General features: G+C 39.6%; 1 protein-coding gene across 2 annotated transcripts in view; it reads right to left on the bottom strand.

Moving 5' to 3' along the window:
• Window positions 1-27,190, bottom strand: part of Vcan (versican) — a 98,965-nt gene that overhangs the window by 53,275 nt on the left and 18,500 nt on the right. For both annotated transcript variants that reach the window (XM_041663548.1, XM_041663547.1), the window contains exons 4-7: window positions 25,648-25,822; window positions 25,441-25,568; window positions 9,956-10,249; window positions 919-3,846 (exon numbers count right to left, since the gene is read on the bottom strand). In XM_041663548.1, coding sequence (XP_041519482.1) covers window positions 919-3,846; window positions 9,956-10,249; window positions 25,441-25,568; window positions 25,648-25,822 — 3,525 coding nt within the window. The remainder of the gene's footprint in view (window positions 1-918; window positions 3,847-9,955; window positions 10,250-25,440; window positions 25,569-25,647; window positions 25,823-27,190) is intronic.

The raw sequence follows: 27,190 nt of genomic DNA, 5'->3' as shown, positions 1-27,190 counted from the left end.
AAGCAATTTAAGAAAACCAGTAGACTTGAGCTCTAAATTTAAAGGACACAAACATGGAACAGTCCATCAGACTGTCTGTGCTATGTAGTCTCAAGTCGGTTTCTCCAATTTAACATGATGGTGCACTCTCACTTCCCGGTAAGAACAAGACGTGTTTGACCATGACAACTGCAAGTGTCAACCAGTGCAAAAAAACCGCTTCTAGAGGAGACAGTGAAATCACAATACATACATCATGACCTGAGTTTTAGAAAGAAAAGATAACGTTTACAAATCCACCTTCTAAAAGTTACCCTTGTTAACGATTCCAAGCAGTCCCTAGAACTTAGATTGTATTGGTTCTCAACAGTTCAAGCTGCATTTTAGAAATATCCTGAAAACAGTTAACATCTTGAAAATGTTAAATTCGAATCAAAATAGACCAATTAATTACCCATTCCACCACTTATGTGACAAACCTGCAAAATCCTGGAAGAGAGAAAAACAAAACAAACCTTTAGTAATCTTTCGGTCAGCCCTAGGGATGGATGTGCAAAGTCATTTAGCCGTTTACGTGAGTGCTAGGGGTTAATGGCTGCAGACCAATGGAATGTTAGCACAGTCTAGTGCTACACTTGAGTAGTAAGGTATGGAAAGACACTGAAATTAAAACACTCGCTTCTGCGCGGTCTGAAGTGATGCAACAGTGATGAAGTGGTTGTATTAGATGACAAAGCAGGGCTTCTTACGACTTGCAAAATAAAACTGTGGCTAACATTCTTCCCAACGCTTTAACATAGCCTTCCAATTCTTGTACAGCTGCATGAAGCTAACACATTTTTGACACTCCAGTTATCAGCGCCTAATGGCGGCATTTGTTACGGTGGTTATTTTAACTTTCAAGATAAAATGCTGATTGCCTTGAAAGCAAAGACTTACCTGTCTTGTTTTCTCTGACCTCAATAATATAAACATTTATGTCAGGGCGGGATTTTGTCCCTGTCGGGGCTGGTGAAGTAGACAATGCCTGAGGTTTGGAGGTTGTTTTTCTTTCCACAGTGGGTGGTCTTGTTGGCTGTGTTACCAGAGGCTTTGAGGTCACATGATCCTCTTGGTCAATGTCATTTTCTGTTTCCTTAGCTATGATATCCGTGAGAGTTGTGGGAGGGGGTTGTGTTACAGATTCTCTAGGAAGTACAATGTCACCTGTCGTTTTCTCACTGGGCTCCTCCACGGCAGGCGGTTCTGCAGTGAATAAAGAGGGCCCGGAGGGTGGAGTTCTGTGAAGGATGTCTATCGAAGGGAAGGCACTGGTATCGCTTGGAGCTACTGGAAATTCTGGGAGTTCAGTGGCTCCGGGTCTTTCAAATAATCCTGAACCTAAATCTGTATCATCTAGGGATGGCGCTTTGCCTTCCTCAGTAGGTTCCTGCATAAGCTGTGTGACTTGAGTACTGAGAGGCCTCAGCGTTGATGCAAATTCCGTCAGGCTACTACCTTCTGCTTCATACTTTAATTCCGGCTCAGGACTTGAAACTTCCTTTGGCCTAATGGTTAATACTAGGGGTACCATTGTCTCCATTTCCACTTTGGGCTGTATTATTGTACCGGGTGGATAAGATTTACCATGCTCAGTTGTTCCAGCTGGAGTAGTTTCTAAACCGGGGACTCTCTCCAAACCTGTCGCCCATGTGTCTTCAGAGACAGTATATGCTGATCCCTCCCCCTCTTCTTTAAATGCCACTGTCTCCTTGGTCATGACTGCAGTAGAACTGAGAACAGGAAAGGAGCTCCCTACAGTCTGCAGTTCTTCCAGGCTTTCTCTCTGTGTGGTTTCTGCTGTTCTCAAAGCCTCAGGAGGCGTGGTGGCTTCTAGGTGAGTCTGTTCAACCATATCTTGATCGGATTTGCCTAGAACCTCATATTCTAGGGGAACAGAAGACTCCAGCACACTCCATTCTGTCTTGGGAATTACAGAAAGAGGACTGGTGTGGGACTTGTCTACGTAAGTAGTGGGCTCTGGGGTGCTGCTGTAATTAACAAAGGCCAATCCTTCCACATAGGAGGTGTGTGCAAATGGGGGGAGAGTAAACAGTGGTTTGGAGGCATCTGCCTCTTCACCCCAAGCACTTCCTTCCGCAGTTGCAGTGATGACTTGGTCCTCTGTGCTTGTGGTGGGAAGCACCCCGTCTTCAGTTGTAGACTCTCTCAAAGTTGACTCATCAGCACTACCAACTGATGGAGCTGGCTGAAAAGGAACTGTGAATTCTTCCGATGGGAAATCTTCCTCGGGAACCTTTTCTGATGGTTTTTGAGTACTATCTGGAAAAAGAGTATATTGGTCTCCTACATGTGGAAAACTTGGGGTTTCTTTAGCCTTTCCCTTTGTTCCTGCGGTGCTAAGTAAGATGGGGGGCAACGCAGTAGAGCGGGCAAGCTCTGTTGAGGATAAAGGCTTTGAAGTTGAATCATCTTCTTCCCATGGCCATTTGGATACTGTGACCACTTCCACATTTAAAGTACTGTGGGTCAAATGGGATGCTGTAACATCTCGGGAGGGCTTTGACGTATCTGTGTCTAATCTAGTCAGAGTTGCCATTTCTTCTACATCTCTGGCTTCTGTTGGCTTCACGCTTAACTTTCCAGTTGTCAATGCTGGGGAAACAGATTCTTCAACTGAAGGTTCTGTAAAATGAATTTGTTCTGAGGGAGACGTAAAGAGCTTCATCCCAAATGAGCCTTCTTCTGTTATCCCTATAAATAGATCATTGGTGATCTTTTCTTGTATCTCATCAACTGTGTACGCTTCCTGTTTTAGCTCTGGTCTTGGTGATTCTGTTCTTTCTCTTCTTTCTGTCACTTCTGTTTGCAATGAGGGATAAACAACTGTGGATATTCCCTCTACTGATACCATGTCACCAGAATAGGGAGACAACTCTTTTTCAGTAATATGCTCTGATGGCGAAGGGGTTGTAGGCTGTGATTGACCAAAAGGATCTTCGGTCACTTTGTCATTAGTTTTCGGTTCTTTCTCTTTATGTATGAGTGATCCATCTATGTCAAGCATAGTTAAAGGTGAAACAACTGTTGACATTGAAATGGACTCTAAGTCCCCTGGCTGGGAGTAGGTAGTGTCTTCTGATGTCTTTGATACCGTGACGACCTCGCTTATTTGGCTGAAGTCCCGCGTGCTCTGACCAGACCTAACTGTCAGTGTTCTGTCTTCACTCCCACCTTCTGTCGAGGTCAATCCATACTGACTTGTGGTCACCACTTCGGGAGTGGTGCCAACCGTTGACATTTCAGTTTTCTGTTCCAGGGTCACTTCTGTGGATTCCAATGTCGCTTCAGATGCTGGCAGTTCCTTGGAAGAAATGTGCTTTGTGATTTCTGTGGATGTCACTAATGGGGCCACTTCTATTTGTTCAATCTGTGTCACTGATTCATGTGTTTGCATATCTTCTGTAATTCCATCCTGTGAGCCAATAGCATGCTGGGAGATGACAGTTGTACTTTGGAGTCCTTCCTTCTTAATTTCAGATATATCTGGCTTCCCAAGTGGTTCTGGCCCAGAAGGTGAATAGTCATCCATATCCCAGTGGTTCTTGGTACTCCCAGCAGGTGTGGGTGACTCGGTGGCTAATATGTCTGTAATAGCCTGAGACTGGACTACAGATTTCTGTTCAAAATTGACTATATTTCCTGCAGGAGGGAAGTATGTGGTAATGATAGGTAATTCGGTGACTAATGGAAAGATTGGTGTAGCTCTGTCAGGTACCATGTGTGGTTCTTTGGATAAACTGGGTGATGCAGTTTCTGCGAGGATATTCGTTTCAATGGTGGTTGCCTCTGATATATTCTGTTTAGCTAAAAAATAATTTCAAAGAATTAATTAGACAAGTCACTAATATGGAATTGCATGACCAGTGTTTTAAGTGGACCAAGTGATCTCTGATACAAAGGAGTCTAAAATCTAAACTTGAAATTAATGCAAAAGAAGATAAGGGATCATTTAATTAATAATCATCAACTGGTAAGTTGTACTGTATTGCAAGTGTTAGTATACTTGATTGAACAAATAATTGTTCTCACAAAAATAAATGAACATCGTGTGTTTTAAGATAAGTGGATGCCAAAAAGCTACTAACACAGAATTTTCATAAATGGTTATCTGTAACAATCTACAGTAGCACCATAAAACTTAGAAGGAGAACTTGGCTTTGTTATCTGGGGACGGATGTCCCCTGCTGCTTAGCTTTCTCCAAATATTGCCTTCCTTTCAAGCTGCAAAGTGTCTCAGGGGACAGGGAGTGTTTCAGACTGCAAAACAACAGAAAGCCACATCAAATGGAACCACGTGACACATAAACCATGACATTGTCCATAATGTGTAGACTTTCATAAAAACAGGATATTAAACTTTTAATACCGGCTCTTCATTTGGTTCCAGGTGTTGGACATTTGACTTCATCTTCCTTTCAACTCTGGAGGCGTGCTGCCAGCAAACCATACAGCATGTCTGGCAGAGGCTGGTTTGGCATTTGCTGTAGTCCTACTCTTTCTGAGCGATCTGCACACTGTGTTTGTACTTATCCTGGGCTTGGTTTCAGTCTTATGTTAGCATGAAACACAAATATAGTAAAGAAAGTAACCACAAGATAGTCTTCAGCCTGTCACTACAAATTCCTGGGGGTGGGGGCGTTCCTGGATCATCACAGAGTGAGCACATGCTACATAAAGTACACTTGTTATTACAAAAGGCTACTTTATAATGGCTCCAGGCTTATCGAGAATGACTGAGTTAAGGAAATTTAAGCTGTATATAAAAATGACAATGTTATAAATAAAAGTATTTCTCAACACAGGAAATGGAGCATCTTAGTGTACAAAGACTGTGTTTTCCAAAAGAATCAGTACTTTCTAAAATCAAAAATGAGTTGCCAGTGAATTTACAAGGAACTGCTGCGAGGAACCCACGTCTGCCATCTTGATACATTCTATGATGTGAAGTGGCCATGATGTAAGGCTGGTCCTCTCTGTTAGAAACTGTTGCCTCAGGAAACTCTAAGGACTGGATCTTCCCCCAAAAAGAACCACTGAGAATCAAAATTGGCTGCCTATTAAAACCTTCACCTGTTCTGTCAGAATTCCATGATAAGTAAGCTAATACGATTTTATCCTAAATCTGAACAAGGCTATAAGTACTAATTTGGGGGAGGGGCTGGAATTTGTTATTAGCGCTTGATATTCTCCAAACCATTTTAAAAGTCCAAAAACATCAGTGTTCTGGTGAAAATGCGGTGTTCATTTACACTATAACATATGTTCTTTAAAAATCCATCCGTGCTTATCCTTTTATACTTAAAAAGAAATTAACCCAAAAGAATACTGGGACCTTGAAAAGAGTGTTATATGAACTTCCCCCTTTTTTAAAAAAAAAATAGCAGTAAGCTGTTTCTGCATTTATTTCCTGGCACAAGCATTAGTCAATTTTGATTGACAAGAACAACTTAAAGACCTAAAATGTGTCTGACTAGTTTTCTTTTAATTGAATTCTCTATCCTCTGAAATTCCATCACGGTTACCTCACTTAGCTGCCAGATTTGATGTTTGTCTTATAACTGCATTCTTTAGGGAAATAGTAAAATATATGTATGGAGAATGTTCCCATGGAAACATAATACAAACTCTTAGGCACTTTCATATTAGAGAAAATTCAATCATATTATTATTAATAACAGCAGAATTGTAATTTTACTTTTCCCCTCAGAGCATTTTTCATGGCCAATGAAATTAGCTTAGGAGAAGGTGGCATCGCACTGGATCCAAGAGAAAGTCTGTGGATCTGGTCCTCCTGTTCCATCTAGCAACTCTTCATTTAATCCTAAGGAAATATTTTTATAGCATTTTAAAAATGGACTCAGATTTTTTAAATCAAATAAGCACATGTCATTGTCAATTATGACTAATTTTCTGTCTCTCTCCTCTAGCCTCGCTGCACAGTAAGGTGAGAGCATTGAGACTCGCTGTGCCTGTCTTACAAAAGCCAGGATTTATGTGACTTTGTTTTCAGGGGGAAAGGAGGGTTTAATAATTTTAGAGTCCTATTTAAGAAAGTCTGCTTACAATTAAGTTAATTAATTCTATGACTTGAAATGGAAAACCTCAGACTTCCTTTTGGGGTTGGGTGACTTTTCTCATCAACCCTAACAGCTGACTGCCATCAAAACTCCATGTATCTGATAATGTGTGCCACTTGCTTCAGCCATCCCAAAAAAGGAAACAATCTTTTAAAACACCACCTACAAAGAAATAGCCTAAGAATAAAAACCATTGCATTACTTTCCTGATGATTATTCTAAAGAGAAGAATACAATTCTAGATTGTTGTACAAGTATCCCCTCCCTAAGTTTCATTCACATTAGACACTTGGATTTTGAAAAACTCCTATTTTTTTTTCAATTCCATTATTGAGGAAGCCAACAAAAATCAGCATGCTTTCTTTCCCACAAATACTCCCTTGCAATCTTTGCAGCTGTCTGCCACACAGATGTTTCACATCAGCACGCTATGGTGTTCTACACCCTATGGACTATCTTTTCCGTGCTTCTTCTATCATGACACGTGAGGCAGACTTTCCTAACACAATAGAAACCCATATCACCAGCATAGTGGCCTGTTTAGCTCCTACACTATCTACAGTTTGGAGAAATGGCCGACGCTGACTCGAGTCTTTTATATGGGAACCACGTGTGAATGTGAATACGGGGACAAGGGACAAGAGCAGTCGGTGGGTGTTCCACAGTGCGACTAGAAGGTCACATGTGAGGAATGTGTCATATTGATACAGTAGGATTCAATTTATCTGCCAGCTTAAAGCTCTACAAGTGATTGGATGGTAAATTAAGTCAGTCAATCAGCAGGAAACATTGTGAAATACAAAATAAGAACTATTCCATTTGGTACCTAATGGCATATAGTTGTTTAGGGTACAAAAAAAATCAATGATGTGATCATAGATTAGAATAGCCTAATTATAAACATGAAAGCGTATGAAGTGTGGGGAACCAATTGAACCTGCTCTAGACCATAGTTCCAAATCTAATGAGAGAAGGAGAAACAAGAAAAACAAAACCAGATCAAATGGTAACTAGAAGTTTAGACATTATAACTGTCATCAATGGAATTGTTCAAGTTGGAGGAGATGTAGAGAGACAATCAAGGAACTATATTCAATAGAAATGCTGCTTTTTTAAATTCGATCAACAACTTAAAAAAAGAATAGTCCAAATTCTGATGTTCAAACTTTGATTAAAAACAAACTAAGAGTGAGAGCTAAAGAATATTAGAATGACTTTTTTAGGAAATGTGGAATTTTCCCTCACATGGAGATCCTTAATGACATGCATTAGGAAATTTTCAAAAGTCTTCAATTATTTTGATTCATTTAAATTTGGAGATATTTCACATGAAATTTCAAAACTCTGAACTAAATTCTTTCATAAAATGTTTTTAATCCTGAAGCCAAAGAAAATTAGAAAGTAGACAGTTTTTTTTTTTTTATCACAGAATGGGTTAGAAAGGTTATTTTTAAAAGGCATTTAGTTGCCTGTTTTTCAAATCTATTTGACCAGCTAATTTCTATCTGCACATTATCTGCTGTTATATGTGTGCTATTAACTGCTTTTATAAGGAAGAGGAATTAGAACAAAATAAGATTTGAACTATCTATTTACTACGTGGCCTAAAAACCCACTTTCTATGTTTGACAAGACCAATGCTTTACAGCATGCAAGCATCTCTTCTTCAACTTAACAAGACAGCTGCACAACACAGTCAGCACTTCAAGGGCTGCAGAGGAGGGCATGCTTGGTGACCACGGGACTACACAGGAAAATTGGACATCAGACAAATCATCTGGGAATAATTTCAATCTTTAAGTATACACCTATTAAAAAGAAGTATCGCAAAATGCACTAGAAGCTGGAAGAAGCTGTTGCCACTGCCACTTTCTAACCTCCTCTGTGATCAACCAACTAGGAAAGACAGTCTTAAGGACAGAAGAAATGAACAAAAATCTGTACTTCAGTTTACATAGGGGAAATATTACTGAATTTATTCCAAAATTCTATTTATGTAAATGAATAGAAAAATAAATATCAACCACTTTTGTATTTAATGTAAGTTAAATTTAATGTGGCCAACCTATTTAAATCTAAGGGTTTTTCTTTTTATGTATCCATGTAAATCTATTTAGATAAGAATTTAAAATCTGCCAGGATAAATTCTTTAATAATACTCTCTATGGCTACAGATAAGCTTGGGTTTCCATTTTACCATCAAGGAAAAAATGTGGTTTTATTTCCTGTTGTTAATTTTATGCAGTGCAGGAAAAACTAGTGAAGTTCAATAGTCAGAGCAACGCCTCTATTCCCCCCTTAGAACTTTTCCAATCCCATCTCTTTCTCATCATCAGCCCAAGCCTGTTCCTTCATCACATCAGTAACTTAAGGGGAAAGTCATTTTATAACCTGATTTATATGAATATCATTAATGACTGAATTTGGCACAAATGAATATGCATGCAGTATATGCATACGTGCATATATGACTATATTTAAGATAAGACTTTTCATTATTATTGTTGTTTTTTTATAAAAAAAAAAAACATTATAAAAAACTTTGGTTTTAGTTTCAATGCCTGAGAAGAAAAGCTAGCATTTGCTAGGCCTTTCATGGATCAGCCAGCTTGAATTAAGCTAATACACAACATATGGCTATAACAGAGGAGCAAGTCTAAAGCTGAGATTTAGGCAGAGGCAGTCTAGTGGGGAGACAGAAGTCTGTGAACGAAACCTTTCCATGCTTCTATCAGTTCAGGGATCCAAGACGTTTTCCTGCACACTGCTTGAGCTCGTGGCTCTGTCTTTTTCTCCCTAAAAAATGCCTGCATATTTCACTCGCGAAACCAATGAATAACCAACTAGTGTATTTTCTAATTGTTTTAGTTATCTATTGCTCCAACAAGAAGAATTAGTAAGCTAGTTCCAAACACTTCCTGTCTTATAGACATTTAATTACTATATTAGTCAATGTCGAACTCTCATCAGGTTACTAGAATATCTAAGCATTTCTTGTTTAGCTGACATAATACAAACCCTAGAGTAAATATTACCATAAAAGTTTTAACTAGTTATTGTTTAGTTAAACACTCTAAAATTATCATACTATTAAATGTGGTTAATATTTAAAAGTAATTTAAGGATATCTAAAAATCAAATTATGCATAGCATGAATGCCATTTAAAAATTAATTTTAAAAGGTAAACTTAACTAAGCATAGCTAATTAATGCTACATGTTGCAAAGAGTCTAGATTGTACTTTAATTAATTAAAAGCAAAAATAATAACTAAGAGATACATATTCTATTACTCAAAGCTAAATGAGATATATGAATTATATTGATTATTTGATCGTATTGTTCATTTTTAGGGATGAATTGAACATAATTATTTTCAGTTTCAGCAAAAATACTCACCTGTAGTTACTAAAATTTAAACTGTCTGCTTTTTCTGATGAGAATGATATCAAAGGCAACATAAACAGAATTCAAATGCTTAACTCAGATTCTGTTGGCTTAGCATTGTTATACCAACTGCGAGACTGCATTTAAAGGCCTCAGCTAATAGGAAATGAGAATCCAGGATATTTTCTGTGATGTTTGGTAAAGCAGAGTGCAGTGAAGACTCTAATCTGGCATTCCCATCCCTTCAGAACAAACTACTTGCCACACTCCCTACCTTGTTTTAACCTTTGTTCTGGTATCAAGTCTGTTGCGTCTAAGTCACTAAACTATTTCTATTCCATGCACACTGCACAGGATTCAGAATCCATCCCAACATCTACTTGAACCTTAACGAATATCTTTGCTGCAGCTTTTAAATCTCTATTTTTAAGAAAGATATCAAACACTTACGTTTAAAGCAGTAGGCATCAAATCTGCTATCAGGGGAAGGGAAGCATGTCTGGTTCTCAAAACGATACAGGGTTCTCACCCCAAGGAGACCACCTCCACACTGGGCCCTGGCCACAGTCACAGGGTGCCGTACACTGGCATCCGACAGCCACCCGTAATCGCATTGGTCAAAGCCGTTTCTCCAAGCTGCGTGCAGTTCCCCAACAGTTGCCAGCCTAGCATCCTGGTTCTCACACTCTTCTTCAGCCTCCTCAAAGGTGAACTTATTGGGAGCCGTGATGTGGAACACATCGCCTGGAGCAAGAAGAGGGAGAAAAAACTTAAGGTTTACTGCTCATTCTGTTCCTATTTTGATAAATGTGGAGGGGATGTGTGAGTCTTTGTGCAGTAAGGAGGCAGCTTCTTATACGATAAAGCAAGTAGAAACATAGTTACTACAATAAAGCTATTATTACCATATAATAAAAATAATACATCACACAAATTTAATTCTACGTAAGTGTTTGTGTATGTATGTGTGTGGATGAGTATATGTGTGTCTGTATATCTACATATATTTCCTTCCAAAAGGTTGGTGGAGCATTCACTTGCTAATAACATTTGATAAATCATTAAGAATGAGATCTTTCCAAGTGATTCTTCAACATCCTGTACAAAGAACCCTAAAATTAGTCAGTAGTCCTCTGACTCCCTCTTCTCTTGTGTTACTACTGCCCTAACAGATTAATCCAGATCAGACTTCTAGATAAGAAAAGTCCCTGGAAATCTGATTTGGAAAAGGATTGCCCTGCATCCCTGACTCAGGGTTGCTGTAACAGTTTTGTGGGCCACCGTCGCGCAGCAGCACGAATGTGCCACTGAACAGCTAAAGAGACCACAGCCTCTATGGGGGAAATCCTTCCCTGCTCACTTTCTTCTTACTTGTTCTACCCAGAGAAGACACATACTCTAATTTTCACAAAATAACCAGAAATGTCAGCAGGGTTTCTGGCGAGATCAATATGCTCTAATACCTGCTGATCGATTAGCAAGCAAATCCTGAACACTTGCTGTGCTCATCACTGGATCCAATTAGCAAAGGCAACTGCTCATTTTCGTCTGCATATTGCAATATAATTCTGGAAATTTGAGCGGTTAAACCTGTATTTTTATTTGGGCAACCAGTATCAACAATTTTTTTCAAAATAATTTGACTCAATTTAAATGATGTTTTTAAGATATAAGCACAAATGGCTCAAAGTCAGAGGAAACATTGAAGAACACCTAAATAAATTTAACTGTAACAGGAAGGAGTAACATTGAGATACAGGGAGTAACATTGAGATGCATAGAGTAACATTTGACATGCCAGTATTGCAGAAGCCAGGCCCTGTTTCTATAACTCAGAGGCGATCTCTAACTCTGTGCATTATAAGACAATAAGGACACAGAGTTCTTAGGATGCCGATTCACAATCTACAGTAGACTTAAGCCAGATGGGACAAGGCAACTGCTTAAAACAAATGGGGCCATTAGTCTAAGTATGTGATAGTTTTATGAGAAAAAAAAATTAGTCATAAGGAAAAATGGTCAAAATATACATATCAGTTTTTCTTCCTATAATTCCAAAATTTATACTAGAAAAAGAAAACAAAATTTACACTAAGAGCTGCAAGATAAAGAGGAAGAAAATTGTTTTTATGGGATTAAGAATAAGTTTATTTATTATAGCCCCTAGACCGACAAACAGTAACAACAGTAATCTTAAATCCATAAATGCACATGAAGAGCATTTTCTGCCTCCCTACTCCTGCAGTGCCAACCTCTACTCCTACATTGTCAACCCCTCCTCCTGCAGTGCCAACCCCTCCTCCTGCAGTGCCAACCCCTCCTCCTACATTGTCAACCCCTCCTCCTGCAGTGCCAACCCCTCCTCCTACAGTGCCAACCCCTCCTCCTGCAGTGCCAACCCCTCCTCCTACAGTGCCAACCCCTCCTCCTACAGTGTCAACCCCTCCTCCTATAGTGCCAACCCCTCCTCCTGCAGTGCCAACCCCTCCTCCTGCAGTGCCAACCCCTACTCCTGCAGTGCCAACCCCTACTCATGCAGTGTCAACCCCTCCTCCTGCAGTGCCAACCCCTCCTCCTGCAGTGCCAACGCCTCCTCCTACAGTGCCAACCCCTCCTCCTACAGTGTCAATCCCTCCTCCTACATTGTCAACCCCTCCTCCTGCAGTGCCAACCCCTCCTCCTACAGTGCCAACCCCTCCTCCTGCAGTGCCAACCCCTCCTCCTGCAGTGCCAACCCCTCCTCCTGCAGTGTCAACCCCTCCTCCTGCAGTGCCAACCCCTACTCATGCAGTGTCAACCCCTCCTCCTGCAGTGCCAACCCCTACTCCTATAGTGTCAACCCCTCCTCCTGCAGTGCCAACCCCTCCTCCTACAGTGCCAACTCCTACTCCTATAATGTCAACCCCTACTCCTATAGTGCCAACCCCTACTCCTATAATGTCAACCCCTACTCATGCAGTGTCAACCCCTCCTCCTGCAGTGCCAACCCCTACTCCTGCAGTGCCAACTTCTACTCCTGCAGTGTCAACCCTTGGTCCTGCAGTGACAACCTCTCCTCCTGCAGTTGCAACCCGTACTCCCATAAGTTTTAAATGCATCAAAGGCATTCTACCAGTTACACAGGGTACACTCAGTAATATGTGTTAAATAAATGACATCTCTTGTTCTTGTTAGAAATAGTATCTTTCTCCATGTTCCTCAAGAAACATATTGAATAAAATTAATTCTGGTGCCACCTCCAACAATCATTGAATTTCATTTATAGACATGGCACAAAGCAACTTGGGAAAGACTGGAGGGAGATGTCCTCCTGAACAGCCTCACTTTTCTCAGTATCACACCTGGCTTGGCCTGGAATTGGATGCACATTTAGGAAGGACATGCCCACATCTGTCCCTCAAAGTCAGAACACATGGGTTTGTTGGCACAGCTGACATCACTCCGGGCATCTCAGTTGCCTGCATTGTTGACAGTCTGTTCTGAAAACACTACTCTTCCCTGAGACTATCAAGATTGAGTTGCCAGCCAGCAGAAGCAAAGAATCTCAGTCATTAAGGACAGCTCTACTTCTACAAACAAAACCAGAGAAATGACTAATACGGAACAATGACCCCAGGATAACTAGATCCTACTTTTAAAGGTCAAACATGGCTGGTATTAAAATGAATAAAGATTTAGTTATTGCCAAAATGATTAGAAGGGGAAATGCCATTTTTACTCACCAATCAAGAACTACATATTAAACTTCCTGTGTCAGAATTAACATCAAATTTAACCTTACATCAATGATTTAACTCATTTGCAGGATATGACTTCCCTTTTCTCTGTAATATCAGAGAATGATTTTATTAGTTGAGCTTCTGTAACCCCAAGACTAATTAATTTCCTCTTTGTTTATCTGTAGGACATTTCCAACCTTGCAAGGTTAAATTTCATTTACTTTACATTTTATATGGATTTTTATTTCATTTACATGTATGTATGTATATGTGTCTCTCTGTGTGTATGTTCTCTCAGAATCCCGAAGATGTCAGAGTCCCTGAAGCTAGAGCTACCAGCTGTAAGCAAGGTAATGTGAGTTCTAGGAGCTAAATCTGGTCCTCTGTAAGAACATCAAGTACTCTTAACACTAAGCCATCTTTCCAGCCCCCAATATTGTGAATACTTAAAAAAACTGAAAAAAGTTACAGAGCATATCATGTCACTTAGATGAAAATGGAATATTTAACAAGATTGTTTGAGGTTATTTTAAGGCAAGGATAGAAAAAAAAATCATAAAGATAAAATGTAGTCACTCACCCTCTGTGGTATACTTGTTATTTTGGAGTAATAAGAAAAAGGAAAGAAAACATATTAACTTTAACTCTGCTTCAAAATTAAGGACCTAAGCATTCCTACACCATAGTATTTTTAGTAAAAACATTACCTCCGCTCATCTCAAAGCCCTAATGATAACAAAGCCTGCCTCAAACAACTGTATTATTGTGCTTTAGTATTCTACAATCATGGTCAATGCTCATCCCAGAGCCACCACACTCCCTACACAAGGAAAGCCACACCTGCTCTGTCTCCGAATATTCAAACAGGACATTTGTCAATGGGTTCATCTCCTGAAATGTTCTGGAAATTTTTGCTCCAAGGACACGTAGTTCAATGAAATAGAGAATTCACAAGTGATTCATAGTGAAGAAATCTTAAAATCTGGTAGATACTAGGAAGCCTGTTCACAGAAACTGAAAAAGTGAACCAGGTTACCAGACACAACCAAAACAGGAGACAGCAATCCAAATACATAGCCAGTTGCCTCCCGTGGTTCTATCAAGGACAGTGAGTAAACAAGAGGACCAGGGCACGTATCTAAGTCAGCAATTTAATCCAAATGGAGGAAGTCATCTCTTTTATGCAATGGAGGCATGTCTTCCAGAAAAAAGGAAAATTCATATGTTTGTACCCCAGCACTGTCTTTGGCGCTTAGGAGGCAGGCACAGAGCCTTTGGTGAGGATACTTTACTAGAATAGGACACCTCTACTCTATTGCCCCTCATACGGATGTGTACCTGAGCAATCAAGGTGATCTTGGATGCAGCAGACAGCTGCCTCCTAGAACAATGATTTTTTTTTTATACTTTGCCAAGAAATCCACTGCAAAGTTCTGGGAGTGGCTTTCTCAAAACAGCTGTGTGAATTTTTTAAAGCGTTTTAACCTATTCTTCTTTTGATTAGCTCTCCAGGGAGGATCTAGAACACTGGTTCTCAATTTGTGGGTCACAACCCTCTTTCACAGGGGTCTCATGTGAGATATCCTGTATGTCAGATTTTTACATTACAATTCATGACAGTAGCAAAATTAGAGTTATAAAGTAGCAATGATAATACTTTTATGGTTGGGGGTCACCACAAAAGGAACTGTTTTACAAGGTCACAGAATTAGGAAGATTGAGAACCACTAGTCTAGAAAGAGCTAGAAGGAATTTTGTTTAGATTTTAATATCTGCTGGCATTGCACAAACTAGAACTTTCTTAATCATAGGAATTACCATCATCAGAAATATTAAGGAAAATTACTTTAGTTTGACCAGTAGCCACCGCAGGACTCCTTGGAATAGAGCATGCCTGTGCTTTTTCCGTGCTCTGAGTGCTGGATAGAAAAGGCACTTCTTGGCAGACTACAAGGTGACACATACTGAACCCGAAAGCAATGACGAAACAAATAAAAGCTTGAAAAGTGATCCCTGGTGTTCAAACATTAACGCTTCTTCCCAGGAGACACAGCAGAACTGTTCGAAAGCTAAGCCCAGAGCTGGGATACTAAAGAAAGCTGATGGCTGCTCTCAGTGGTCAAAGCTGAAGCATCACCACGGTTTTCTGAATGAGGGAATTTTCTGGGTGGCATCAAAAATGTTAAGCCTCTTTTTTTCACACATGCTAATTGGTCCTGTTATACCCAACTAGGTGTTGTGACTATCAGTTCTGTAAACCAGCAAAATCCCTGCTTTTGTTTTAAATTTCACTATAAAATTTATATGTGTGTATATATGTATGTATGTATGTATGTATGTATGTGTACACATAACCTTGTTATTTGGGTAAACCCTACATGTGAGCAGCTTATTGTTGACTGAAATAAGTGAACAGGAAGTAACCAGAGAAGATGAACATCTAAGTAGCCATGAGTCAAAACCACTTGCCAAATATGCCAGACCTAGTGGTGTTAACAGCAAGTCAACATAATCATTGACTTCGACGTATTGACTTAAACTTTTTCAAAGGATTTCTCCTTTACTCTTTCTGTCAGATTTTGACTCAAATGCATGTATACACCTATATGCACTACTAAGATAAAATGAATAAATGAATTTTTATTATCCCATGAGTCACAAATCAATTAACTATACCTGCTTGCGGTAGCATCTCATCAGCTATGTTAACTGATTCCTGAAAGAGTCACTATCTATGTGGACATGTGTGTCAGTTCCACTAAAATTGGGTCTTACGACCTGCAGAACAGCCAGCCTTCTGCACACAGTGACAGGAAGGCTCTTGGGCTGGCAGAATGACTTCGCTGAAGGTCAGAACCCAGATCAGCATCAGGAGCCAGTCGTTCTCATTTGGGAGTCAAGACATTGGAAAGGGACATAGGAGCTTTCCGAATTTCCCACTTGTTCTAAGCTAATGTTGAGACAAAAACGTAAATTAGCACTGGTAGATGGGGTACAGTTATGCTGACAAATACATGGAGATCAATTGATTGCTAAACACTTGAAGCAGATAATTAGAAAGAGAAACTAAGAAAAATTTATTTACATTCAAATCAAAAATATAATGCTAAGAATAAATTGTACAAACTTTTGCAAATTTTATACTCTGAAAACAAAATTTGATTTCTTGCGTGAAATCAAATATTTAACCACCACCCCCAAAGAAAAGCATCCTATGTTCGTGGACTTCCAGTTGGTATGATGGCAAAATCCTCCCGCTTGCTCTGGAGACTTAATGTCTACTGAATCCTAGCTGATGTCCTTGTAGAAATTGGCAAGCTGATTCTAAAATTAATTTAGGAACCCAAGAGACTCCAAATAGCAACAACACTGGAAAAGAAAAACAGAAGAGGTCTCACATGTTCCAATTTCAAACTTAACTACAAAACTATAGCAACAAAGGCAATTCATAATATAAGCCAAGCATTAAGAGTTACATCTACACCCTCAACTTGGAGGCAGAGAGAGGAAGATCAGTTCAAGACCTGCCTTGACTACACAGAAATGCTGTGGCCAGCCTGTGCTATAAGAGGTTTTATAGCAAAAATCACAACAGAAAAGACAATAAATGGGATAAGTTTGGGCAAGTAGGTCAACATGGTAGAACTGAGAGCCCCCAAATAAATATATGTTTGCTTGATTTGTTTTCAAGAGGGTGGAAAACTCATTAAATTGAAATGTTATATATAAAAAGAAACTCAAAATGAATTAAAATAAAAGCAGGAAAATAAAAAAGTCATGAAATTCAGCTGAACATTGTGGTACACGCCTTTGAATCTCAGCATTTGGGAGACAACGGCAGGCAGATATCTGTGAGTTTGAGAACAGCCTGATCTACAAAGTAAGTTCCAGGACAGCCAGGGCTATTTCACAGAGAAACCCTGTCTCAAAAACCAAAAACAGCAACAAACAAAAAGTCATGGAATTCTTTGAAGGAAACACAGTGGAAAGTTTTTATGATTGCGATGTGGCAATATTTTTAATGTTGACACCAAAAGAACAACAGCAATAGATGAACTAGATTTGGTTAAAATTAAAAACTTAACTTCAAAGGAGTCCTAGTTTAAATGGTCAAAGTCTAAATGACACCTCACAGACTTCACAAAATATTTTCAAGTAATATACAAAGTAATAAGCAACAATTTAAAGAAAGAGAGAAAGAAAGGTAAGTTTAAAAAAATTTACAATTTCTATCGCGACTTTCTTGGCTAAGGCATGTGTGTTCATGCCTACAACAATCCCTTGATGTTGGCTCAGAAATAAAATACAGAAACTTATTATCTTTTCTCAACTGAGAGTTATATTTTTTTCCAGAAATAAAACTGGCAATGTCACATTTGAAGAAAAGAAATACCAGTGTAAACAAGAAGAACCAATTAAAAAATTCTGGAAGCATTAAGCTATTTAATACCAGTAATCTGAGGAGTGTTCTCTATGGCAGTCAGTGCGCCACTGCAGGGGAAGCATGTGCCAGGTCTGCAGAGGGTCAGGCGCCTGGTATGCACTCAGAGTCACAATAGAGAAAGGGCAAAGTCTGAGTAGGTGGTGGGGGCAGTGACGACCAGGCAGAGTCTGTGCTTGTGGAAAAACACATGAAGTGCAATGTTTGGTAGGGGAATGGCAGAGTCAATGTATTGGATTTGCACTTATGATACAAAATAGATCTTCTGAAGAACTGTTACAGACCCCATTCGTGAATCACAAAACCAAAGGCGAGTGACAAAATGATGCACAAATGGAAAATACCAGTGTATGTGATGTTTTGAATAGGAATGGCTCCCCTAGGCTCATGTATTTAAATGTGTGGTCATTAGGGAGTGGTATTACTTGTGAGGAATTAGGAGGTATGGCCTCCTTAGAGCAGGTGCAGTGATGTTGTTGGAGGAAGTATGACACTGGGGGTGGAATTGGGGTTCCAAAAACTCAAGCCTGGTTCAGGTGTCTCTCTCTCCCCGCTGTCTGTGGATTCAAATGTAGAACAATCAGTTCCTTTCCAGCACAATGTCTGCCTGCATGCCTTGCTTCCTGCCGTGATAACAATGGACTAAGCCTCTGAAAGTGTAAGCAAGCCCCAAGTAAATGTTTTCCTTTAGAAGAGTTCTTGTCATCATGGGGTTTCTTCAGAGCAATAGAACACTGAGAAAGACTGATATGGGATTCCCCTCTGTATGCTGTGAATACCATTGGTTACTAAAGAAGCTGCTTTGGGCCAATTGTAGCACAGAATAGAGCAAGGCTGAAATTCCAAGCAGAGACAGAGGAGAAAGCAGGCAGAGTCAACGAGAAGTCTTGAGGCTGCCAGAGGAGACAGATGCTGGAAACTTGCGGGTAGGCCACGACCTCGTGGTGATACACAGATTAATAGAAATGCGTTAATTTAAGATTTAGATATAAGAACTACTTAGAGATATGCATAAGCTATTGGCCAAGCAGTGTTTTAAATAATATAGTTCTATGTAATTATTTCAGATCTGGGCAGCTGGGAACAAACGAACAGTCTCTGCCTATATAAGACAATGTGAAATGAGGAAAAAGTTTGGGGCCAGACATGCAAACCTACAAATTAATATTTCACTGTGGATTCATTTGTTTTTATAAAATACTTTGGTGCCCCATTCATCCCACAGAGCATGTAAATTCCAGTTTACATAGAGGACAATAGGAAATTAAATTATCTATTTTGCTGATTTATTCAATCTATGGAGGACCTACTGTGTGACAATGATCTACTAGGAATAGAAGGATGAATTTGTATGTGTTTTCTCCTCCCAGAATTCACAGACTAGCAAAAGAAAGAGATGAAAGCAAATATTTTTAAGGGGTGATTACTGCTATACATTCAAGGTTCCTTGATGATAAAGGTTAGAGACGGATCAGAACTCAGGAAAGAGACAACAGATAAAAGAGAAAATCCTCAGGGAAGGTCTCTCAGCACACCAGGAGCCTCTGGAAAAGCCTGAGGCCCAGAATGGCACCAAGCTCCTGGAGCTGAGGCAAAACCTAAAGGCAGGGCTGCACAGAAAACACAGGCCACGAGAAGATAGGACAGAGGTCTCTACCGTGAGTAGAGGGAACTCTGAGGCAGTCAGTCAAGTCGGGATGCAAGCCTAGGATTGATTCATTTGCAAGGGAACTCAAGGGGTCAGCCACAAAGGGAGGCTCTCTGAACCCCTTTGGCACACTCCCATTCATCTGCAGAGAAAATAGAACACTTTCAAAAGCCAACTGTATTCTGACAAGTACACATTAGCGTTAGAAGCCCAAACAAATATTTTCCTTGAAAGGAAGATGATTTTGTTTTAAGTTTGAGGTATTTTTAGCTGGAATATTTACGTTAGCGGAATTTGTTCAATTGTTCCCACTCTTCTCATTTTGGGATTGCTTCTCGCCATATAGCTACAGTGAGGCACACAAACCTTCTAACCCACTGCCAGCTTCAGCAGAGAAACATTTTAAATCACAGCACACCTTCAGAAAGATGTCAACCCTCAAACGGCAAGACCATGGCCGTGGGTCTGTGCGTGCATGAACATGCGGAGAGGTAGAGGTCAGAATGCTCCCAAATGCTGTGACATGGGCAGACAATGTCTCATCAGAACAGATTTATTTCAAACAGATTCAGGGGGATAATATTAAACAATTTATTTGCAGTGTTTTCTTTTAAGTATTCAACAATGTTCCAGTATTAAGTTACATTCACAATGATCGTATTCACGGTGCCCTGTTTCCAGCTGATCCATCCACCCTTCAAAGTGCCATGACTCCAGCTGGCTTTGACAGAGCGCTGAACTCTTAACACCTCACATCAAATCTATTTTTAAGAAGTCTCTAGGGATGAAACTTCATAGTTTCCAAAGACTTTTCAACATTTAACAACCTTCATTCCTAGAAAACTTCACCACCTATATAGCCTAATACAGGAAGGTGTGGCTTCAAAGGCTTTTCAGCTCTGTCTGCAGTGGGACATTTTCACAAGTATACAGCAGCTATGGTTTATTAATCACTAACCTGGTACCATACAGCGTAGTAAAAGCAACTCTAACTATTTCATTCAATCTCCGTACCATGCTTCAAAAGTAAATACTCTAAATTGTCCTAAATTTCACAAAAGAAGTAACCATTAAAGCTTACAAGATGCCAAATTTGCCCATGACCTGACAAGTAGTAAATGGCAGGGTAGAACTGCACCAAGGTGTTTCTTTTTAAATAATATTTTATTAATTCTTTAAACCTTTCATACAATGTAGTTTTTAAATCACATTTACTCCCCTCCCAGCTCTTCCCACATCTAACCTCATTGAGCACAGTTTGAGTTGCCCAGCTGCTCTTGGGAGTGGAGCCTCCCCTAGAGTGTGGTGGGTATGACTCCCTTTCAGAGCAGGTATCAAATGCCAATACTGCCTAGGCTAGTAGATGGATTTTCTGCCCACCTTCCCTCCAACATTGCAATTTCTCTAAAAATACTTTATTTATTGATTTGATTTTTTTTTTAATGATCTCACTTTGTACTCCTGCTTGGCCTGGAACTCACAATGTAGCCCAAACTGGCCATACACGCACAGAGCTCTATATGCTGAGACTAAAGGCAGATGACTAGCTCGACTTTTGTTGTACTGATGCTGAAGAAAGGAACCTCCTCTTGAGGCTGCTTTCAACAGGGTTTTCAGCCTTCCTAAGTAGTGCTGGTCCCCAGTAGGCTATGGCTTGAGTTATGACTATCAGACTTACAGTGATGTGAAAGTAGCATGTATTTCATAGAATCATACATAATATGAACTGTGAGTTTCAACATTTTCCAGAGCCAACACTGGACAGTTTAGTTTCTTACCATGTTGGCATCCGCATTAAGCCAGAGAGTCTATTCAGCCATTCTCTCAGATAATAGCAACAACTGGCATTTTTCAAGTTAATGTTGCTAAGTGATAATACCTTGTAGGCTACATATTAAATACATGCTCAATTTATAATAGCTTTATGTAACCTCATCACAAATCCAGGCCCTCTGGGGTCTCAAAATTTTATCTATTTTTCTGAATCATTTTATCATCTCAGTTCTACTTTAAAGGCATTTCAACATCTTCCAAATTCAGTTGATAGGAAAATGAAGATTACATATAATAATGATTATTTCATGAATCTTAACTTCTGTGTTTCTATTTTAAGCCCTAGTTCCCACTGATCTTTTAATAACATTATTCTAGTCCTAACTCATATCTAATAAAACACAAACCCTAGAGCAGTTTTTAATAACACGAGCTAATGTTGAAGTGCTCAGTAGTGGGCATAGCCGATATATAGGCCCTTTTATGCTTTCTCAGCTGTTTTTTCAAAGTAAAACTGAATATTATATTCATGTGCCAAATTATGCTTTAAATATCACGTTAGAAAAGTCAGAAAACTGGTTATAATGTATATAATTAGTTAACTTTTAAGAAAAATGTCAATGTACATATGACATTCTAAATTACGAAAGCAAAAAATGCTTAATGTTCTGCTAATGTAACATTTCATGATAACTAAATTTAAAGTAAAATTAGTGTCAGTATCTACAGCTTCAACTGCCTTCACCATCTCTCATGTACTTGGCTTCGCTGAACACAACTAAATATGGGCAGAAATTATTAAATCTATGAATGCACCAATTTTGGGGCATTCTGGCTCACTTTCAAATAACTTTTATTAGAACAGTAATTTAAAAAAAACAGAAGTAATTTTGTACTGTCAATTCTTTACACAAATTTTTGTCAATTCAATTCAGCTAACAGGCAGAACTTTTCGACAGGAATGGGAGAAACTTTGTGGGAATGAGTGTGGCCTTCCACTTATATCACCAGCCATAAAAGTTTATTTAACCATCATTCCACTTCAATTTCAAAGTGAGAGAAAAGAGCAGTGTCAAAAGAGTTTTTCAATTTTCCAAGTGCAATGCACAAGGGAGAAAAGGCTTCCCCAGCAGGGTTGTTATAAACACAGTGGTGTCCCCATAATCGTCAAATGTCTGAAACAAAAGCCTGGCTGCTCTGTTGACACAGATTTTAACAAGTGTTTGACATACTGTTTGTATTGATTCTGGTCTCTGGCTTCCAACTTTTATCTACTAAAACAATGTGGTTCAAAGTCTGTTGATTTTGTCATGCTATATTTCCACACAACAAGACTGTAGTCATCAAAGGTGTGAAATATTTATCCCAAGTAACATTATACAATCGAGCTGGGTTACACTGGGACAGAAGCAAACGTTATATGGCACACCTGCCTTGGAAATAAGAATGAGGACAGAGGTAGAAAGGCACTTCTGTTGAGAACAACAAAAGCAGGCCTGAGAGCTCAGCACTGGGAAGACTAAGGCAGAGGATTGTGAGTGTGAGGCCAAACCAGTCTATACAGCCTGGGGAAGAAGAACGAAAAGAAAGAAAGAAAGAAAGAAAGAAAGAAAGAAAGAAAGAAAGAAGGAAAGAGGGGGGAGGGAGGAAGGGAGAGAGGGAGGGAGGGAGGATAGATAGATAGATAGATAGATAGATAGATAGATAGATAGATAGACAAATCCTTCCTCATGGTAAGTTTCATACAAATACAGAGAGCTACTCTCTGACAGAATCTAATTACTGAACACCAAAAATGACACTTGCAGGTAGACGGTGAGAGACAACTCCCAACTGGTACAGTGTGGCTAAGAGATCCCTGGCAGACTCCTACCATCCAGACTTTCAAAATGTCTACAACTTTTAAAAGCAGAATTCAGGCAGCTCCTTTGAGGGACATTGGAAAACAGACCAACAGAAGGATCCCCGAGTACACAAACCTGGCTTTACATCAAGAAGTTTGGCTTATGATTTGTGACTGAATGTTCACCATATCAGTAAGAGTTGATAGAGTTCTTTCCAATCGATTGGATCTCACAAATATCTTTCATAAACTACCTCTGGCTCTGATGCAGGTTTAGCAGCATCTCAGATACATGCATTGAAGTCCTGAGAAATTTTATTCTAATCTAAAAGCATGATACAAATTTCCACCATATTGAGATTGCAGTAGGAAATGTATTTACTGGAGCCAGGTATTTCAAGTAACCATTAAAAAAACCTGCTATTAAAAACTATTTTAATGATATTTTAATCAGTTAAAATAAGAGGAAGAGAAAGGTTCTAATTTTATTGATGTGGGAGTGATTTCTTTCTAATCTGTTGCTTTCATTGGTTAATTAATAAAGAAAATGCCTAGGCCCATTTGATAGGCCAACTTTTAGGTGGGTGGAGTAAACAGAACAGAATGCTGGGAGAAAGAAGCCGAGTGAGGAGTCGTCATGATTCTCCCACCCGACACAGCTGCAGGTTAAGATCTTCCCTGGTAAGCCACCTCGTGGCCTACACAGATTATTAGAAATGGGTTAGATCAATATGTAAGAGCTAGCCAATAAGAGGCTGGAACTAATGGGCCAGGCAGTATTTAAAAGAATACAGTTTCTGTGTAATTATTTCGGGTATAAAGCTAGACGTGTGGGCGGCCGGGTGCCAGGGACACAGCCCCGCCGCTCCTATTACAACATTTTATAAGCATCAGTAGTAGTTTGGCTAATATCTATGTCTTCCTTTGCCCATGTACAAAACCAAGAGGTGTTGGCACTGAAATCTGTTACTTAGAAAACTTACTTACTGGTATCAAAATCAGTGTAACAAGAATGCTAATGTACCCTTCAAGGCACATTTAATCAATGTGTAAGGAAAACGGGAGCTGTTTATAGCCTAGCGCTCACATCTCATAATGACTCATTCAGTGAACAGAATTGTAGAGTCAAAGCCTGGCAGAGTGGCACACGCCTGACCCCCAGCTATGCAAGAGGTCAAAGGGCATGACCTTTTGAGTCCAGGAGTATGAGGCTTGCCTGGCCAACACAGCCAAACTCAAAATAATGAACAAACGAATAAAAACATCAAACAGAATCACAGAATTTTAATGCTGGAAAAGACTGTCTCATCTAACCTCATTTTATACTTGTCAAAATTGCAAGACTAAGTCAATTTAACATCATTTATTTATAGACTTGGGCTTCTAAGATAACTGCCACTATAAAATAAAATCCATTTCAACCCTGTTGGAAGACAGTCCAAGGATGGAGTTGTACGTAGAGAATTCTGAAAACTTATGAGAAAACTCCAAGAAAACAAGAGTCTTGAGACTTCAGTTTCTTTGAAAACATGAAACTGTTCTTGTTACGTGTTTTTGTGTGCCTACCATGTGTACTGGATAGGAGTATGCTAACTTCAAATTATTCATTGCTACTGGCTATGGTTCCTTGTTTAGGAGCCTCTATGGAAAAGCATGTTTTGCCACATGGAGCTTGCTTACCATGCGCAGCCTGTCCTTGTGGTTGTACTCATGTGATTACTCTTAAATGTCTGATGCTCCAAATAAAGGTGACCAACACATGAGACTTTAGTCTGCCTCATTTATCGGCTCCATTCACCCAGGTCTACAGCCTCTAACGTGGTAAAAATCATCTCTCCTACCTTGTTTTGGAAACCAGCTTAGAACCCGTTAGATACTTTCACTGGTAACCTCAAACACTCTTTACTCAGGCAGAGAGAAATGACAGAGCTAAAATTAACCAGACTCTGCCATCTTCAAAAGAAAAGGTTTTATCTACATTGAATTTCAGGTCCCTGGCAGTTAGCAGGCTACCTACAACAGTAGGTGTTTTTGATGTCACTTTGAATGTGTGGATTGGTTAGAAGAATGACTTCTCTGAAAACTCCATGTGACAAAGGAGACTGGAGAAGAAATCTGGTACCACCTCGTTTGCCGGTTGATAGTGTTTACCGCATTTGGGAGTTGTGTTTATCTTCACTTGGAGTCACAGCAGCTTGTCACTACAGGGTTTCTACCTGCCTCTCACACGAATAGGTGCCAACCTACCAGTTTTCTATTCTGAATGCTCTAAAAAGGCAGCATGACTGGGAAGAGTCTGCCATTGGCCAAGATATTTCTATCCTGCATAACCATTTACACCGCCCTCCTAACCTTCCCACTGTAATTTTGGCTTATCTTACCACAAAATCATACAGGCATGGAAATAAAATGCTGCCATGTGGAATGCAAACAAGCCTGGAGACTCGCTCCATGCTCTTGTCTGGTTTTCTCTTACATTCATAGGAAGCTCTAGATAGCTAAATGACTTACCATCCAGATGGTCCACATAACAGTATACGTCGTAGGTTTCGTGGGGAGAGCGGAATCCGTAGGTCCTGACCCCTTCCTTCCCCATCATGTCTCCATAACAGCCTTCTCTGGGAGCCCGTATGGGATATCTAGGAAAGCAAAGGAGAAGTGAGAGGCACTGTCCCTGGCATATTAATACTGAAAAGCTTTTAGGCCCAGGCCTCTTACCTAACAGTTTGATCAGACAGCCACCCTGCATCACACTGCTCAAATCCATCTTCATAGGCAGCAAAGAGCTGCTCTGCTGTGGCTATGACTGCCCCAATGTCCAAACAAGCCTGTTGAGCACTTGCAAAGTTCAGTGTATATCTACTGGTCGCTGCCCTGTAGTGAAACACAACTCCTGCAAAGACAGTAAACAATAGAAGGTTTCAGTGTTCAAATCCCCATTGTATTGTGCAAAATTTCAGAATGAAGTAATATACCGATTAATAACATTATCATAGTTAATTATTTTAAGATGCAAAACTCTTGTAGAATGAAGGCATTTAAAAATGCCACCTACCTAGGGGTCCTGCTCTTCATGCTACATCCTTAAATCATGCAGCATTGTGACATTTGATTTCACAGACAGTGTGGTAAGGCAAAGAAAAGCACCAGGCTATACGCATGACAATACCTATTTCAGTCATCGTTTGCTTCTTCATCATAGACTACTTCAATTCTCTGAACCGTAATCTCCTGTCTTATCCAGTGATCTAATATTTATTTGATCTGAAAGTTGGGTAGATTATAGTGCACTGTCTACTGTCTGGATATACGCCACATCCACTGTCTAGCTCGTATTAATTTTGTGTCTGCTATGACTGAGGCAAGTCTACAATTTCCATGCCAACAGAGGCCTTCCCAGGTAAAAGCAAGGCATGCTTGTCTCAGGTTACGCTTTGTTGTATTTTAAGTATTGCTAAGGAAGTAGGTAGAAACTGTGTTCTAGGTTTCAAATGACTGTCAAAGAACTGAAGAAAGAGCAGCTAAGGGGTGGAACTGTCAGTCCTTTCTTCGCAATTCAACATGCTATCCATATTTAACTGGGGGGAATATGTATGAATCATCAAAATGATATTCCAGGGAAGTCACCGTAAAATACAGATTGGAGCAACCAGCTTTTAGAAGTGAATTTTTATCATATCATAGTATTCAAGACCACCTTTTGTTGTTTAAAATGAATTGTGGTTTCCAAGATATCTGCTGCTTTCCTTTGATTCCTAGTCATTTCCTGGGGTTGACAGATCTGTCTTCCACAGTCAGACTGGCTATCAGAGTGTCTCTCTCATGTTATTCTTTATATTGTGTCTCTGTCTCAAGACAAGCCAGCAAAAGAACTGAGGAAGAATAAAATAGCCATCTTGCAGATAAGCCTGTTATCAGTACCCACACAAAGGGAGCTACGTAGCAACTTAGAGATGGACTGACTGGCAAGGAGCATTCTTTTTCCTGTTTTTCATCTTTCATGTCTCAAAATGTCACCAAATACCAGTCTATTTTCATGTGGCCTTTCTACATACACACTCTGTATCTAGTAAGCGTGAGAAATATCCTAAAGTAACTTTTAAGCATTAAGTAAGAACTTGAATGGGTTTAAATTAGTTTATAGTGGTGAAAGTTCCAAGTAATTTGGGGAATTATAAATCTTCTACCAGTGCTGAATACTGGTACTAAGAGGGAAAAGAGCAGGGGGTCTTGCCAAAGGCAGGGACTATCAATCCATATG

Source organism: Microtus oregoni, unplaced genomic scaffold, assembly GCF_018167655.1.
Source record: "Microtus oregoni isolate MIOR12 unplaced genomic scaffold, Mior012 000014F_ref0000157, whole genome shotgun sequence".
Lineage (NCBI taxonomy): Eukaryota > Metazoa > Chordata > Mammalia > Rodentia > Cricetidae > Microtus > Microtus oregoni.
This window is presented reverse-complemented; position numbering and strand designations above follow the sequence as displayed.